Source organism: Taudactylus pleione, unplaced genomic scaffold, assembly GCF_031769625.1.
Source record: "Taudactylus pleione unplaced genomic scaffold, aTauple2 ptg000518l, whole genome shotgun sequence".
NCBI lineage: Eukaryota > Metazoa > Chordata > Amphibia > Anura > Myobatrachidae > Taudactylus > Taudactylus pleione.
The window spans coordinates 6,619,810-6,637,824 of NW_028284920.1; the positions used below are offsets into that span (position 1 = coordinate 6,619,810).

The 18,015-nt window shown below is 43.3% G+C and overlaps 1 protein-coding gene across 1 annotated transcript in view; it reads left to right on the forward strand.

The window, feature by feature from the left end:
- Positions 1–18,015, forward strand: part of REEP3 (receptor accessory protein 3) — a 154,893-nt gene that overhangs the window by 114,798 nt on the left and 22,080 nt on the right. The window contains exons 4-5 of the mRNA XM_088450486.1: positions 2,561–2,681; positions 6,569–6,682. Of these exons, the coding sequence (XP_088306612.1) occupies positions 2,561–2,681; positions 6,569–6,682 (235 nt within the window). The remainder of the gene's footprint in view (positions 1–2,560; positions 2,682–6,568; positions 6,683–18,015) is intronic.

Sequence of the window (18,015 nt, forward strand, 5' to 3'; positions counted from 1 at the left end):
TGAGAGAAGAGAGTAGATACTGCCTCTTCATTTCTGGGATCAAATGAATAGAAGGCGTCTTAAGATTCAGGGAAGGAATTCAGAGCATAGTTGCCTTGGAAGTGTCTTTTTTTCATTTTAAATGTTTTCTATCTTGTTCTTAAAGATCTTGGGCAGTGTTTACTATCTGAGGGTTTGGGGTAGTAGGGTTTGGTAGAGATTTAAAAATATTAAAGATACTTTTAGGGTTACAAGCATGAGTGGAAATGAGATTGTTTTTAGTAGTGTTTTTGTAGCAGTGGTAATTATCAGTATATTTGAGGAGGTACAAGTTTTTTGGCAGTGATGTTCTACTCTGGGTAGTCTGTTCTAGCTCAGGAGAGGAATATACAGAAATGTCAGAGATTATTGTTGCAGAGAGGTAGAAATTTGTCGAAAATGATGTGTTGAATTTCTGCAGGCATATGGCGTTATATTGGTAGTGTTCAAGTGCACAGTGGTTAAAGTGATAGAGGACAGCTTGTAGGTGGTAAGATGCTAGTTTGAGCGAGGTAATGAGTGGTAAAGAAACTGTTCAAAGTCTGGAAAAAATAAGATCAAGACTGTGGCCATCACAATAAGTATTAGAGTTGGTCCACAAGGAAGGGCCAAAAGAAGTTCAGAGTAGTTTGGAGACACAAGAAGAATGTGAATAATCTAGTGACTTAAATCTATTACACTAATGCAGTTAACTGCAATACCAGAAAACAACCCCAAATCTTAAATAGGCTTTTTCTTCTTTAATTTTACTTATTTATAAATATTTCTCTGCTGAAAAGGTTTACATGCTGGCCTTTCGTAATTTCCTTCTAGTTGTGGGGATTAATTATATCCCCCATCAGCACGCACACACCAGCACTAGAAATTTAGAATTTGTATCTGAAGTTTATCCCCACTAGGAGACCGAACACGCACCCTGCCTGATCTTTCAGGGACCAGCACCACACATGAAAAATTGATTTGGCCGCAGTCTTCAATATATAATTGACTGCATGCGTCTTTTCTCCTGCCACAGCTGTGATTCAGTGTTCAGTAAGGAGTCACTCAAAGCTATGAATGCTATATATTTTTTATACGTGGGCTTCTATTTCCTCCTCTACATATGTCTGGGATGTTTTCATTTTGCTGAAGTGCAATAAAGCTATCTAGATATCTTAGAAGACTAATCGTAGGAATTACTTGGAACATGTATTTGTATGTTTTTGTATAGTTATATATTTTTTTTTAATCTTGTAGAAACCTGGGACTATAATCTATATGAGAAGGATAGATTATAAAGTTCTTTAACGGGTTACGATCAGGGATTCCAAACCTGGAAGTTTTTGGTTCCTTAAATTACCCAGGATTATAATCCATAAATACCAGGTGTTTACAGGATTCCAAACTCGCAGAGGAGTCGGGGGGGTGGGGGGGGGGGGAGTGGGTTGCTACTTACCTTCTCAGTTCCGGTAGTGTCGTCTGGGTAAGTGAAAAGGTCACGGGAGATGGGAGAAGGATAGCATTGAGGGCAGGATGGAGATGCTGGTTTGCAGAAAGGACTGGAGGAGGCAGCTGGATTGCAGAGAGGACAGGAGGGGAGAACTGGATTGCAGAGAGGACAAGAGGCGGTGGGGGGGGGCTAGATTGCAGTGAGGACAGGAAGAGGTGGTGGGGGGGCTAGATTGCAGAGAGGAAAGGAGGAGGTGGTGGGGGGGGCCTAGATTGCAGTGAGGACAGGAGGGTGGTGGGGAGCTCGATTGCAGAGGACGAGGTGGGGGGGCTGGATTGCAGAGAGGACAGGAAGTGGGAGGGGGGGCTGGATTGCAGAGGACGGGTGGGGGAAGCTAATTGTGGAGAGATCATTCTATGGATTCCAATCCCAAAATCATTTTGGGATTGGAAGCCATGGAATAATGATAAAGGCCCTTTCTGAGGATGCTAGATCTGGTTATACCAGTTTGCAATACCTAAAGCAGCAGTACATAATATTGACGAATATTGACACAGCCAATTTGTGGCATTTGTGTTTTCTTCTTTAACATTCTATGGGTGTAATTGACATTTTAAGAAGTAGATGTTATTTTCTGATTTGTTCCAATATACTGACCCCAGAGCTGCACATCCACCCAGGAGACGTCACTATAGATGAAGGGGGTAATCTAGAAATATGACAAGTTAGGAGTGCAGGCACATTTCTGCAGTCTGACTGGTAGACCGGGTCATCTGGCGTGCCACGTATAATTGGATGGTACGCTGTCTCTCAGACTCATCTCAACATGTCAAAGATTTCCAATATGTTTTTTGCCTACTGTCTCACTGTCCTCAGCTGACCTTCTGTTACTTGGTTGGCTCAGAATTGGAGTCTGTGCAGCGATGCAGATAATCAGATATAATCTATTTTTACACTTTGTAGGAATCATTTGGTATTTTTTTTTCTACATACAGCCATACACAATATGTTCTGCTTGGCTTACGGACAAATTGTTTATATGTTCAATATATAGTTATAAAATAAATGTCAGTGAATGTTTATACTTTGTGTTTTTCCTGTTATTGTTCATAGGTTCCCTTTGTATTATGAGCTGAAGGTTGCTTTTGTTATATGGTTATTATCCCCATACACTAGAGGAGCCAGCTTGTTGTACAGGAAATTTTTGCATCCTCTCCTCTCTTCAAAAGAAAAGGTAAGCTCTGCTTGGCTGCACACGCATAGCTCACAGGAACATGCAGAGTTGCGTGCAATCGGAAAATTTGCCTGGAGAAAATGGATCTTATTTTTGCTACCTATTCGGAGTTGGCCACACGCAGGATGCGCCCAACTCAACATAGTCAGCAAACCAGGGCTGTAGCTAGGGTAGTGCAGCCGGTGCCATCGCACAGGGCACCACAGGTCAGGGGGCGCTGTTTGGACCTGTCAAATTTCTGTTTATTATCATTATTGCTTGTAGCTTTCTCTTATTTCATCCCCAGCATCTCCTGGCTTCCCCTATCTCTTCCCTGGCCCTTCCCCATGAAGCCATGGCCCTTTTTTGGGTGCATTATGTCCCTTTGAAAAATGATGGCGGCGCCCAATGCTCTTTCTGGCACAGGGCACCAAAAAGTCTAGTTACGGCTCTGCAGCAAACACACCTCTCACCCCATGCAAGTAACAGGAGTAGATGCACCTGGAATATGTGAAAAGCTAATCTAACAAGAGTCAACACTAATAAACAAATGGGAAGCCGTCCACGTCCAAACAGAATGGTAAACACTTACATTTTGAAAGACAAGTATTCAGTACACTCTAATTTTGCTTTTAAATAACAGTTGCAGCAGTTTACCTTCATTTGCTCTAAGGGGTGTGTTTAATGACTCTTCTGATGAAATGGACGCAGCCGTCATCTTCAGTTCACAACTTGCTCCAGGGTACCCATGCTATGTCTTTTCAAACAGGTGCAGTTGCGCTTTTCCAATGTTCACACAAGGGGCAAGATTCAGACCCGTTCGCTAGATGCGGCCGCTCGCCCCCTGCGTATGTAAATTCATCTAAGTGATGTCAAGGCCGGCGCTTGCACAGCAAGGCATAAGTACGCCCACTATGTCTTGGCGAGCGATCACTTTGGTTTTCCAGACGCCCACCAGCCTGTCTTTAGCCACCCACTAGCGTACGTCATCTCCAGGAAGCATATACAACCATCGGTACATCGGGAACCATCGGATCAGACTGCAACACTTGCGGTTGACTGTACCCTACTGCGAGCAGTTCAGTGTAAAAATCAACCAAGTGATGTGTCCTATGATGCTGCCTGTTATGCACGCCTCTGAAACGGCGTTGAAACACTCTGGCACACCTGCGTCCGCAACTCCACTCCCCCGTTACTACTGTCCTGGCCCTGTTGCCACCCACAAATGGCCTCTCCTGTCACTCATTCCATTGGGCTGTCTTGGCAGGGCGAGCGAGCGAGCACATTCTGATCGCTCGTACTAGTTTGCGCACGCGCACTGTGAACTACACGCATGCGCACATTAGCGAACATCATCTGCAACGAGCGACCGCTTGCTAGCGAGCGGCTCTGCATCAGGCCCAAGGTGCATTAACAAGCCTGCATCTACATGCCCCCTCCAACTCCCATTCCAGCCTCCTTGTCACATGGGGCTGTCAATGCAAGTTGCCTGAAAGAGATGCACATTGCAAATAGCCGCACATCCACAAAAAAAGTAAGTTGCATTTACATCCAACTTTGAATGAGGTCTACAGTACCTACTGGATGATTGTAAAGTACAAAGATCTAGTTAACTATAGAACTATAGTTTTGCGTATTTTAGAACTTTTTAGCAGAGCAGTGCTGTCCATTAGACAACCAAGGCTCCAGACTAGAGTGCAGAGAGGCCCTACTTTTGTGTGTGTAAATCCTAGGGCCCCATAAGGTCTTATTCTGGATCTTCTCATCAAGATTAATTTACAGTCAGCAAAGCATCATTAATTTAGTTACTGAAAGATTATATACATTATTAAAATAATTAAATGAACACATTTTATATTGCGCTTAGCCATGTATTCAGCACTAAAACCCCACAGCTTTGCTGTTTTATGTCGTCTAGCGTTTGCCTTCTAAGCAGTATGCTGTGTCACTGCCTTTTATTGAAGCCCTTTTAATCAACACATACATAGAACGTCTTCATTCTGCAAAAAAGTTGTTGACATTCTGAAAATTATATTCATTTTTAATGGTTTATTCGTTGTTTCCTTTGGCTCAGCTTTTTACTCCCACTTAACACTGCTGACAGGAACGTTAAGAGATGGTCACTTAACGATGAAAACATTTCCCATAATTAGTAATATAATTGCATGTACACAACGTATGTCTCTAGCACCTTCTCTGCAACACGTCAGGTTATTTTGTGCAGAGCACTACAGCATTTTGTTGCCTATTGGCCAATGCCCTAGTAATGAATGGTTTTGTAGGTGGGTGAGGGAACATAGATTATTGTCTCTTCAAGCTCGCTATCCAATCAGTAATTTTTTTTTTTTTTCCCTCCAAGAAAGCAGCGAAAAAAGCTAATATCAAGCAAAATGTTGTAAGGGAGAACACATTAATATGTTCATTTATAATTTCATCACCTAGGTCTGCATGCTATAACAGGTGTTACACTACTGGGGGCCTGATTCAGAGCCGGACGTTATTTGCGCTCGCTCGTTCAGAAAAAGGGGCCGGCTATTTAAATTGAGCGCTCGCTCTTTGTGGTCTGTTGACGCCTCTATGTCTGAGCGAGCGAACGAAACATGCGCTCGCTATTTTGTAAAGACGCTCCCTGACCGCTCGCATCACACGTCATCTCCGCTATTTATTAGATTAATTGAGTACATCGAAAGCGTCTGAACTGCTCGCAGTGCTTGTGGTAGGATTTTCCTACCGCAATCATGCGAACAGTTCAGGCTAAGAAACAACCAAGTGACGTGGTCGATGACGCTGCTTTGTTAACTATGCACACCCTTAAAACGCCCGTTTTGACCGTTTGGCACGCCTGCGTTCGGATCTCCACTCCCCATTTTCGAGCACCTTCCCCTGTTACCACCCACAAACGCCTCATCCTGTCACTCAAATTAGCAGGCACTGGCTATTTTGCGAGCGCTTGATTTCCGACCGCACTGACTGGTTGGCGCATGCGCATTTTGACCCATGCGCAGATGTGCGAACATCGCTCGGAGCGAACGAGCGGCCGCTTACGAGCGTCTCTGAATCAGGCCCTGAGTACCACACATATTCAGAAATAATAATGTGCATCCATTTTTATGGATAATACTCTAGCAGAACATTATAATGTAATCTTATTACCAGAAATATACAGACTAGCTGCACACACCATGAATAAATCCAAGAGTGCATGGCACATAAAAATAGTTGCAATATCAAAAAGAGAGCCAGCACATCAAATAACTAAATGTAAAAAAGTCACTTTATAGCAAAAAATAGCAACATGAGATATGTACAGCAGTGCGTTCACTCACGAAACCTATAATAGGGGAGCTATAGCATCAATAAGCCAGGGTGATGTAACTGCCAGTATAGTAATCCAGAGGGGGGAACGCACATCCGTCAGCCCAAAAGGGTTAGTCCACTTATTACCATATATTTTTGCACTTTTAGGCAAAAAATACTAAAGATAAATAAGTTACTTGGCCTCATGGTCCGATTGTGACCGTAAAATGCTGCCACCATTAGTAGCAAGCATCTAACAGGAAAATGAGGAACAGGAGCGCATTGCTCTGGGCAGATGAGGCAGCATTCTATTAGATGCCTCCTTGCGTTCGCAGACATTCCCCCTTTACTACTATGAAGTATACTGTAGATGTAGAATTGAGTATTTTCTTATGAATCTTGTAAATGAACCAAACTAGTGGTGAAATTAGGACATTTTAAGCGTGAAATAGCTGCGCATTCTTAAGTAAAAGGTCAGTGGAATTGAGTAATATGATTGCATCTGTGTGCAGCAGCTGGTAAAGTTTTTTGCAGCTTTTTGATTAATATTGCAGTAGTACATTCTTAATAAGCTTGTGAGTAACGGCAGATGCTTTCTGTTTCCTGAATAGGAGATTGATGACTACATTGTACAAGCCAAAGAGAGGGGCTATGTAACAATGGTGAATTTTGGCAAGCAAGGCTTGAATCTAGCTGCCACTGCTGCTGTGACCGCTGCTGTGAAGGTGAGAGTCCTATTTATTACTTGTTAATGCACAGTTGTAATTATTTCTCCCTGTAAACAGTGTACAATGTGGTCTAATTGCTAAAGTCTGTTACATGTATTTAATTGCTCCTGATTTGAGCAAACTGCTCGGCACAAGGGTACAGAAATAGTGTGTGTAATATCCAATTCTGTATGTATTATTTCTGGTTTATGGTGATGCTAGTTTGTAGGGTCATTAACCGATCTCAAAGTGGAAAACTGCAGCACAAATGCTGTCGTCTTTTTGCGCAATTGTACCCGCGATTACAAGAGGAAACATGTATTTGAAGGCCAGGTAGATCAGGGGCATTCCTTGCCAAGTGTGTCTAGTTTTTGCATCCTAGTATAAAAATTCATCATACAGTGCGAGGCGGCTGGATTTTGATGTGACTTGTTACTGCTTCATTAAATGGAAACCGGCATAATGCAATGGAAATAAAAGCAGAGCCTTGTTCAGCATTCTTTCCCAGATGAAAATTGTTGCTATGTGAAAGTAAGCCATCTAGAGCAGGGCTCAACAGACCCCAGGTCACCATGGAGCCTAAAATCTGCGGAGCCACGTCCTTCGTGAACCAGGACATATCATCATCCTCCAATAATAATTAAGGGTAGGGTTAATGAACCAGGTGTATGTAAAGCCTGGGATGCCATTTAGTGAGAGAGGGTTGATATTGGAGAATGAAGGGATTAAGTATTGTATATACAGTGTTGGAGGGGTTAATAATTCATGAGGATTGGAGTTAATGATGAATGTGGATTAGAAAGTAATTGTTATGGTTATGATAAAGGGTAGCTGATCAGAGCAGGGTGGTTAGGGTGATGGAGGTGGTACAGGATGGCAATCATGACAAAGGGAACATTAATTGATTTTGATGAGTTTTGAGATAATCCTGAACTATTCAGAGAACAGTTCTGAAATTCGAGGAAAGGCAAGTTAGGACAGACCTTTCTCCTCTATCACCTGTATTATTTTTAGGTACAGTTCCCCTTTATGTAATACTGGAAATGGCAATGTCACCGCTCTCAAACTTACAGGTTGAATGTGAAGCGCATTGGGCTGCTGCAGAGTAAGACCTATGCCAGTTTGTGTAGTGTGTGTGTAAGTTAGTTCTGCACATGCCCAGAAATGAGCTGCACGATATATCTGATTTTGGCGCTTATGCCGGATGGTAGAATAAGGGGCGTGTTCGCTAATTTGCAAACAAAAGCAGACCGAGCACAAAAAAAGATGCCCGTGCTCGGTTTTACCCAAATTGTACATGGAACCAGCTGCATGTCAGTATTAATGCCATATACAGATGTGTCGTCATAAATCTTTCCTCCGTGCGCAACAAGTCGAGTTTCACAATTCGCGATGGGAATAGGAAGCACAAGCAGCTTCTGTTGATTTAAAATGATATGCGGCATTCTGTGTGCGACTGCGGGTGTATCTGCATGCAAAATACTATGTTACAGTATCAGTGGCTGTGACACTGTAACGTAGCATTTCGCTTCCAGACACACCCGCAGACGCACACAGAATATAGGCATGCAGCATATCATTTCAATCAGCAGAAGGTGCTTTTGTGTCCTATTCCCATCGCTTGAGAATAAGACACATTTTAAGGGAAAAAGTCGCATGAAAAACACTTGGCGCTACTGAGCCGCAGCACGGCATGGCGCGACTAGAAGGGCTGTTTAATGCGCAAAGAGGCTAGAAGTATGTGGACACATCTGTATGTATAGAAATACTTTTTTGTTATCGGCACTAGCAATAATTTACTTCAAATCTGTGTGTATCTAGCAAATAAAAGCATGGTGATTTGCACTATATTATTGTTAGTGCCAATAGCATAAGTCTTTGTATTGTAAACAAATGCAGACTGATACGCAGACATATATGCCCGTGGAAGCCATATAATTTGCCAGTGTGGTGGGTAAGTGCATGAGTACGTAATGATGGTTGCTAGCACTAGCGAATGGCTGCCGATTGTTAATGTACTTCCGAATCTGAAAGGTGCTTATGCAAATACAGATGGGGCTGACAGTTTTGCAGCTGAGCATACTTCCAGTAACTATGGGCTGTTCAGGGTCATTTGCATCTCGGCCAGATCGCCAGTCTGTGTAGCTGGATGGTAACAAGACGTTCGCGACCCCATAGATGTGTGCAGCTCTGAATACAGGTGGAGATCTGCATTCATTTCCTAGCACATAATGTGACACTTGTGTGCTCTGATTCGGGACCATTATATTTTTGTTGTCGTATTGTAACAATTTTTTTTTTTTTACTTACACTGAATGGAGAGTTGTACCTACTGTATTGGTTTTCAGCAAATGCAGGCATCGCAGGGAAAACAAATGGTTAAAAACATCTGTATAAGTGTAGGTGATATTCACATTTTACACCTGTGATTTGGAGAAATATTGTGTCCCGCTCCACATCACCACCTGTAGGTCTGATTCAGAGGCGCAGGCCATGCCGATGCTCATGGAGTTGAACATTTGTAATTGCGGAAAAATTCCTAAAAACTCCTACGACGCAACCGTTGCACAAAGGAGCTGCTGTTGCCTTTGAGATGCACCGTATCGGTGATGGGTGTTCCTGGCTGGTGACTGGGAAGTGGTCAGAAATGCACATATGAATGGTCCCTCCAGTGGGCGTGTTTTGGGTGCATTGTGGGCGTGTCCATGAAAGCGGCTGTGTACGCAGATGCAGAGCTGCAGGCACAGGAGTCCACAGTCAGATGGAGAAACTACACCTGCCGGGTGTTACATTTAGTAATAGATGGAAGTGGGCGGGTCCTTTCAGACGACTCGGCACGGTCGCTGTGTTACAGCTGGGAATATCCACTGAGAAGGACGGCTGACGTGCCCGTGCTGTCCCTGCAAGTCAGTGGAGTATAGGAAACACACACACTGGCCGGCTTGTGCTGCTGCTGCGTGTGCTCACTAGATGAAGGGGGAAAAAAAACCATTAAAAACTGCTCAAAGCATGTGAAAGGCACTGAGTGCCTGGAGAAAACTGTCTGGCTTGTGCCTGTTTTTTTGCCGGCCGGTGAAAACTGGCTATTGTGAAATAGCCCATAAGGCTGAGGCAAGTTTTGTATGGTGACTGATAGTGGCGTGTACCGATGCACCAATTGGTATTACTACGTCTCAGTCCTTGCACATTCAGCTGGAACACAAGGGGAGTAGTTTGTACCCGCATTTGCATAAATTCGCAGACGGACGACCGCCAATATACGCTGCTGTGTGCGCTTCTGCATTAGTAAACAGGCTGTGTGTGTCTGCCTACTGTATCTATCTAGATTTCTTATACACATGCACTGTATACACAATGTGTGCAATGGAGCCTTCATTGTAAGCTGACATAAAAACCAAGCTTGCCAGTGCCAACTCCCGGTAGCCTAATTGCAGTGTCTTTCAGCTGTTACCCGTAAATAGAATACAAGGACATGCCGGAGAGGAGGTTTTCCTTTTTTTTGGGCGTGTTTTTGAGCATCCGGGAAGCTGAAAACGGGAGCATGGAAATAGCTGACCCCAAACCCTGTTAGTGTTGTAGTTGTTACAGGTGAAACCTAACCGAGCACATGACAAGGCCATCTGTGCGACTTTCAGGAGTAGAAATCTAGGTCTCAGATCTGTATTGATATTTTCAAGGATTCCTTATTAAATTTGTTTTTCTCCTCTCTGTCTCTTCCTGCTTGCTGTCCTTGGCAGCGTACTCTCTACTGTTCTCCTTCAATCAAGTGAAGGTAAATAGTCTACAATTCCAAGCATGATGTATCCACTTACATGAGCATGGCATAACATGGCTTTACATAACCAAGGTTGCGTTCTATTTCAATTATGTTTTTTAATGTAATTCAGTGTGTTGGTCTTTCTTACATAATTACCTTATTCATGAGTAGATTCTTCTGTTAGATTAATAAACAATACAAACTAAATTTAAGCCTAGTCCTTGCTTTAAACTTTTGGCTGTAGTGTTTTGTATCTTATAAAGGTGGTTGCCTCTGGGTTAATTGAATTTAACAAAGTTGCAGAGATTGTGCAAAATATGACTGGTCACTGTACTCTTGATTTCCACCCAAAATGGAAAATCCAGTTGTAGGAGGAATTGTACGTTGTTATTATTATACATTGTTACAGAGTATTAATTCTTTTGGCTCCGTTGTTTTATTGTTATTTTGGAGGGTCCTCCCGGAAGAGCAGAACACCCTCCTGCATCACGCCCCACCTATGTAGTTACATTTGTGGTGGGGGGTGACTCGATTCACAGCAGCTTCCCTCCAACTATCCTATACCATGAATTGTGCCATTGCCCCAGGGGGATGGGCCAGGGTCATGACATGCATAGTGTCTCCACGCCACCATTTATCTTAAACTTGTATTGCAGGGGAAATTAAAGGCAAGTATGGTGGCGGGGTTTTCTGTACCTTGGACTGTGGCCCTGATTCAGACCCAATCGCTCTGACAGAGCGCTCGCTCTGAATCAGGGCCGAGTTTTTAAAAAAAATTTTTTATTTTTTTTATGATGGCCTCCTGGCCGCTCGCATAGCTGTGGGTGACCACCCACAGCTACAGCAAGCGGCCATGATAATGGTCACGATGGTCAAGACTATCGCGACCATCGGGCTTGCGATGAGACCCTTGTGGTAGGGTCTCGTGGTCGCAAGCCCCAGAGAGATTTCGGCTCTAACAGACAGGGGAACGCCTCCGTTTGGGCGGCCCCCCCCGGTCCGCCCACCAAAGGGGGCGAGCTGTCACTCAACATCGACAGCTCGCCCCCTTTGGTGCGAGACCCGGAGCGACGGAGTGCCGACGTTATCCGGGTCTCGCGCATGCGCGTGACTGAGCCAGCTCCGTCGTGCGCATGCGCTCTGGGCCACCATCGACCCAGTTGCGAGCGCTCAGCGCTTGCGACCGGGTCTGCATCAGGCCCTTTGTTCCCAGTGCTTTAATAAGCGGATTCTTTTAATTTGTTGCATGACGGGTATACTTTTACTGTGAACCTCAGCTGTGTTTTTGTTTTTAAAAAGAATCGCCTTATCATAAACTGTTGTAAGAGGGACAATGCGGCAAAGGAGGTAACAAAATGTGGAGGTGATAAATCATTATTACAGTGTCCCCACAAGAGAAGTGGCAGCTCATGCAGCTTCCTGAATACAAAATGAAGTCACCTTGTAATTGGAAAATGACTCATTTGTTTGCATAATACAGAAATTGGGCTGTAAATGTCAGATGGCAGGCTATTATTTTCTACCTCACCCACTGATGCCGAATTAATTGAATATAATCACAAGAGGCCGAATTTGAAAGAAGAAGAAGAAAAAAAAAAACTACAATGAATTGTTGATCATGGTGGCTACTTTCCAGCTAACGGTTTGAACATTGGTTTATAACAAGCCATAATTAACATCTCAATAATCCTCATCCATTATGTTTCCCATCCAATGTACAAATCTTTTATTTTCTTTCTTTTTTTTCCCCACCTCCGTCCTGTTATCCTACTAGTCAGATACTAAATATGGTGACTGTATACGCACGTTTCAGTTATTGCAGTCTGCAATATTAAACGAGTAATATTTAGTAAACTAGTGTAATTCAGTACATTTACACAGCTTGATCATTTTATTTATTCAGGTAGCAAAAGTGTGCAGTGCTGTTAATTTGCTTTCTACAGATTTTAGGGTTTATTATTCCTTATTCCAAATAAAATATGAATAATGTTCCTTCTGGGTTGGAAAACCTCCCATGTTACTATAAGACGACTGCTCAGCTTGTGTTGGTTGGATGTGTCTGATTGTTTATTATAATATTTACTGCTCACACTTCAATCCTGTTCACATGCCAAGTGCATGTCGCTATAGATCCTAAGGCCCCCATTTATCAACGAAGCAGTCGCTAAAGGGGTTATGTCCTCGTTTCTGGATTTACCGAACAGCGATGATATAAGATTACCATTGTTTGTCACTGCATCGTTCTCGCCATCTTCAGATGGTGAGAGCGATGCGGTCCCCAATGACCACAATTTGGACGCGGCGCTGCCGTTCCAGCTTCAGCAAAGCCTTCCAGGCACTGCCGGATCCCCGTGTCATGCACTTGCGCAGACGGACCGTTGTGCATGTGTATTACGCTGGAGACCCGTCTCTGGCAACGTTAGCCTGCCAGCAGCCCAGGGGAGGACCTCGCAGAGGAGGAGAACTTTGTTGGACTAAGCTGGACCTCACCGGAGGGGTAAGTATTGGCAAATACCAGTGGTTTTTTTGTTTGTATCGCAGTGATAATAAATTAAAAATTCAGCTGGTATTTGCCTTCGTGATAATTGGGGGGCCAAAGTATGTAATGTTCTTTCTCCAGTAAATTGTAACTATAGCACTTCAGTGCTTGTTATGTATCTTTCATAATACCAAAGTCATTATTTTTTTCTGATGTCCCTGCAGCCTCATCCATCAGCAAACATGACATTGGCTCATAATGCACCAACTCTATTCCAGGCTCCAAAATGTGACTGTTAATGTTCAACGTAATACCAAGATTTTTCTCTATAATAGAACAATGCATATTCAGCATGAGCACTTGCTCTACATGGATTACAACTTCAAAATTCATCCATTTTTATTCCGCTGTCATAGACATGAATGGTCCCCCCCCCCCCCCTCACTTTATATTGCACAGGGCTTCAGTGAGGAGCCCTGCTGAGGAAACCATCTATGGTTGTTGAGCTGTACTTGCAAATGCTTTACGGTTTTTTAGTCTAGATTTGTTCAGTATATTGAGGTTCTTGAAGGAATGCTAAATCTAAAATGCCATGTCTTCTATAAAGGTATTGCTGATGAATATTGACAAGCGTATATATACTGTAAAATGTTCCATTACATTGAGATGATTTACCACCGATTTACATTTGCTGAAAATTATTTCTGTAACTTAATAGTAACACAGGGCCTGATTCAGAGCTATGCGCTAATTTTTGTTTGCTAATTTTTGCTAATTTGCAATTTTTGCTGCTTAGCAATTGCTAAAGTATGCTAATGTATCAGCTTCCGTAATTTGTACTGAGACGCCCACCGGAGCACTCGCAGCTGCCCGCAACTGCGTACACAAACGCAGCATTATACACAGATCCTGAAAACATGGACTCCATGAGTGATTCTACGGTCACTCAGACTGGCCGCGGTCACTGAGACACTGGAGCTTTGACCTCTACGTGTGCAATCGTAGATGCTGGTTAGTACATGCCAAGGAAACTGCCCTGACACGCCTGCGTTTTAGCCGGAACTCCCGTAACCACTCACATAACGGTCTCTTCCAGTCAATCGATTGCAAGTGAATTCTCACCGCATGCGTGATAGCAATTCATTCACAGCACGTGCGCAATGTGGCTGTGACACATATGCAAACCATCATCGGCATAGCATTCAACTCTGAATTAGTCCCATAGCTGGCAAGAAAATACTGTACCTTGACTGAAGAGGTTAGCGCTGTGAATGATTGTGAAAAGTGGCTGGTGGTATTATTTTATTGTAACATATATAGTATTGTGCTAGCATACTCTGTTGTGCTTTGTTGCATCTACTGTAGTTTGAGTAGTACTCTTATCCCTTGGGAAAAGCAGTGGTGTGTGTGTGTGTGTGTGTGTGTGTGTGTGTGTGACAACAAGCAAAGAAGGGGGTGGTAAAGACGTATTGGGGTCCTCCCTAGTGACAATATACAAATGAGCCCCTCCATTTCAAGATCGGTTACATTGGGTTTCTGCACTTGGCTCGTGTTATGAATACCTATTGTGTTATACCTTGGGCATTTATATGGCAGAAATGTTATTAAAGTGCATTTCTGTGAGATCTGGTGACAAACTGGAATGTTTTGCATTGTGCGCTAACTTATCTGACAAACCCCACCGGATCTGCTCAAAAGTGGGCTGTTATGGGTTGAACTGCGCACCTCTTGAGGTACATGAATTGGGGCAGTCTACCTGAAATTGGGACAGTTGGGAGGTAGGCACCATGCACTTTATTGCACAGTTCTGTCTAATTATTAAATTTGCTACTGCAGATTATCAGGTTTTGTCCCTACTTCCAGATGCTGCAAATCCAGAACACTGTAATGGGTGCACATCATGTGTGTGTATATATAGGGTGGTGTGCCATATACATACTGCACACACAAACTGATTATATCACGCTATGGATAATGCTGATACCAGGAACTATTTCACAAGATTCTGGGAACTCTGAATGCTTTATACTGTGTGCCATATGTTGAAGCACTGCATACTTCTGTATGCGATTTGGCTTTTACATCACAAATACATCCCAAAACAGAGTTAATACAGTTCATGCACAAATTTGATACAGAACTTACCAATAACTGCCATGGATCCTAAAGCTGGATACACACCATACGATCCGTCGTCCGATAAACGGAACAATATCGTGCAGCTTGTATGGTGTGCACGATGGTCATTCATTGCATCGTCCCATCCGCTGTGCTGCACAGCAGATCCCGATGCAGTTAACAACGCCATGCGGCTAAATGCTGCAAGGAACGACATGTTGCACCGTCATACATCAGATCGTGTAGTATGTACGGTCGGCGAAATATATAGCATTGTCTCTCGTCGAAACACCGCCCCAAGTGTGCCTGCAAAGAGTTTATTCAAACCGTGTTTGCAGTCCATTGAAATCATAATTGATGTTTATTAGTGACATTTAATGACTGGAGATCTCCATTAATATGTGTATTTCACGGAATGGGTATGAATTACCGCTGGACCCCTTGCCGGCTGTTCAAATCCTAACAGGGCGTGGCCGACAGAGGAAGAAATCCAGATCGTCCGTAGGTAAGCATTGACTAACCTAACCTACACCATAACCCTCCTTTAGGGTGCCTAACTCTAAGTCCCCCCCGGGAGCCCTAAACCTACAAACACCCCCCCCCCCCTGCTCGCAGCTGTCCGCTGCGGCGCCTGGCATCCACTCGATTGGGATGCCGGGCGCCGGTCTAGATTTAGACACCTGTCATTCGTTCCTAGTCGGGATAACAATGTCTGGAAGCCGGTGGTCAGCACTCCGTCCTCCGGCTTCCTGAACGTATACCGTATTTCACATGGCAGTTGGGTAAGGACTCTTTTTACAATGAATATGCATATTAACAAATTGCCTTCAAAATAGGAACAAGGGGTTAATATAGGTAGTTTTGAGTGGGGGAAGTATCCTTGCAGCGGTATCTCATCTCACCCTATTTCACCCCGGAGTAGCAGATTTTTGTTTGCATCCCTATTGGACTGTGAACAAAAATCAGCAAGTCTGGGGCTGCTGTAAATGCGGGATATGCACACGCTTCCTAGCCTCTAACTGAATGGCCCCCTAAGGTTGTGTGCAGTAGTGGCTTCTACATTGGTACATTCAATAGCTTTTAAGAAATGACATTCAGTCCTATGTAAGCGTAATGGTGATCACACTGTGAATCTGCTATAATTTAACAATGCTTAAGTAGCAAATTCATTTCTGTGTGTATAAGCTGGATTCTGGCCCGCTTAGATGAATAATTCTCTAAGTAGACATGAAAACTGATGGAAAACAAAGCACCTGTCCTCAATGGCACTTTCAAGTTCTGTTTTTTAAATATTCTGTACAGTTTTGTGAACGACAAACATACCCCATTCCCTAAGGTTATTTAGCATCAATGAAATGTATTTTACAGATTTTTCTCTTGATACATCTGTCACTGTATGTACCATGGCGTGCTGCAGAGTTTTGAGTGCTGTCAAGAATGCAAATGAATAATTTAACTTCATTTGTTTGTGCTCTGTGCCCTGTACGATCACACAGTTCATTCAGGAACATTGAGACAAGCGAGGGAAACCATGAAAGTGATAAACCTGGCTGAGCGTAGAGTGTTCCTGATATATATTCTAAAGAAAATTAGTTTCTACCTAATTCAGACATGAGAAAGTGTAACGCCCAATACTTTAACAGCAAATATTGCACTGAAAATATATAACCGCAAACTATAGCGAATTCTGAGTGACGCAGCGGCCAGCCGATCGTCACGCAGACTGAGTGGCCGATTTGGTAAGCATGCGCACTTGTCCGCTCGATGAGCCTGGCCAGACATCACAACTGGGCAGGCATTTAAATTTGTCCGCCCAGTTGTGATGTCATTGTCGGCACTTTCTGCGGCCCATGTAACTGGTTAGTCAGTGGGTCGTCTGTACATGCACCGGCAGATGTGCACGATATATATCTGCAAGGTGTATCGCATCTGCCGTGCTGCATGGTAGACACAATGTTGTTCAGAGATATATTGTGTGTGTACACACAAGCCAACACAATGTACGATTTATCGTTCCTCGGCTGTACGAGCGGTATATTGCACAGTGCGTACACTGCAAATGTTTACAGGTCTATGGGGTCTAGTTACTAAGCAGTGTTAGGAGACAGAGTGAAAAGTGATAAGGTGCCAGCCAATCAGCTCCCAACTGCCATCTCACAGACTGTGTTTGCAAAGTGACAGTTGGGAGCTGATTGGCTAGCACCTTATCACTTTCTTATCACTTTTCACTCTGTCTCCTAACACTGCACTGAAGTTTGTGTACCCCTCCATGTTTGTACTGTACCACCTTGTGCTTCTGTTTGTTTTGCTCCAATGTACTGTACAACAGCAAATGTCAGTGAGCACTAGAGATGTCCACCTTTTGGACTTTTGGGGGTTATGTAATAGGTTCTGTAATTACGGAACCGGCAGGATTTCGACGAGTTCGCCCAAAAAAAAATGTAAGTGGCAATCTGTTATAAGGCAAAACCCAGTTTTATAACTGATTGTTGCTGTAAAATTTAGCAATATCCTCACTGAAATCCTGCCCGTTCCATAATCTCAGGATTTATTACTCCCTTGGGTGGCCACCACCTTTTAAAAGAAATGACAACACATTGTGCATTTGTTATTAGAAAGCTTCTGAATAACAATGACAACAACTACAATTTAAAATGAGGGTTAAATTAATTAGGATAAATCTGGTTAAAAAAAAAAACTTCTAAACGTCAGCATGTGTGCTCATTGGTCAGGGCTCCTTGGCAGGAAGTCCAGTTATGACAAATGCCTACATCTGCCCATGGGACCAGATTAAATAGCTGATTGGTCATTTGGAAGCGGCTAAATAACAATGTGTTGCTTTGTCATTAGGACGCTATCAGAAGTTTTTTTTTACAAATATAAAAAAATAAATTACATATTAAAACATCTAATATATTCAGTTGTTTTCTAATACTGTGTCCAGCACAGCATTCATAAGCCAGCCATACTGCTTTGCTTTTATCTGAGATATGTATG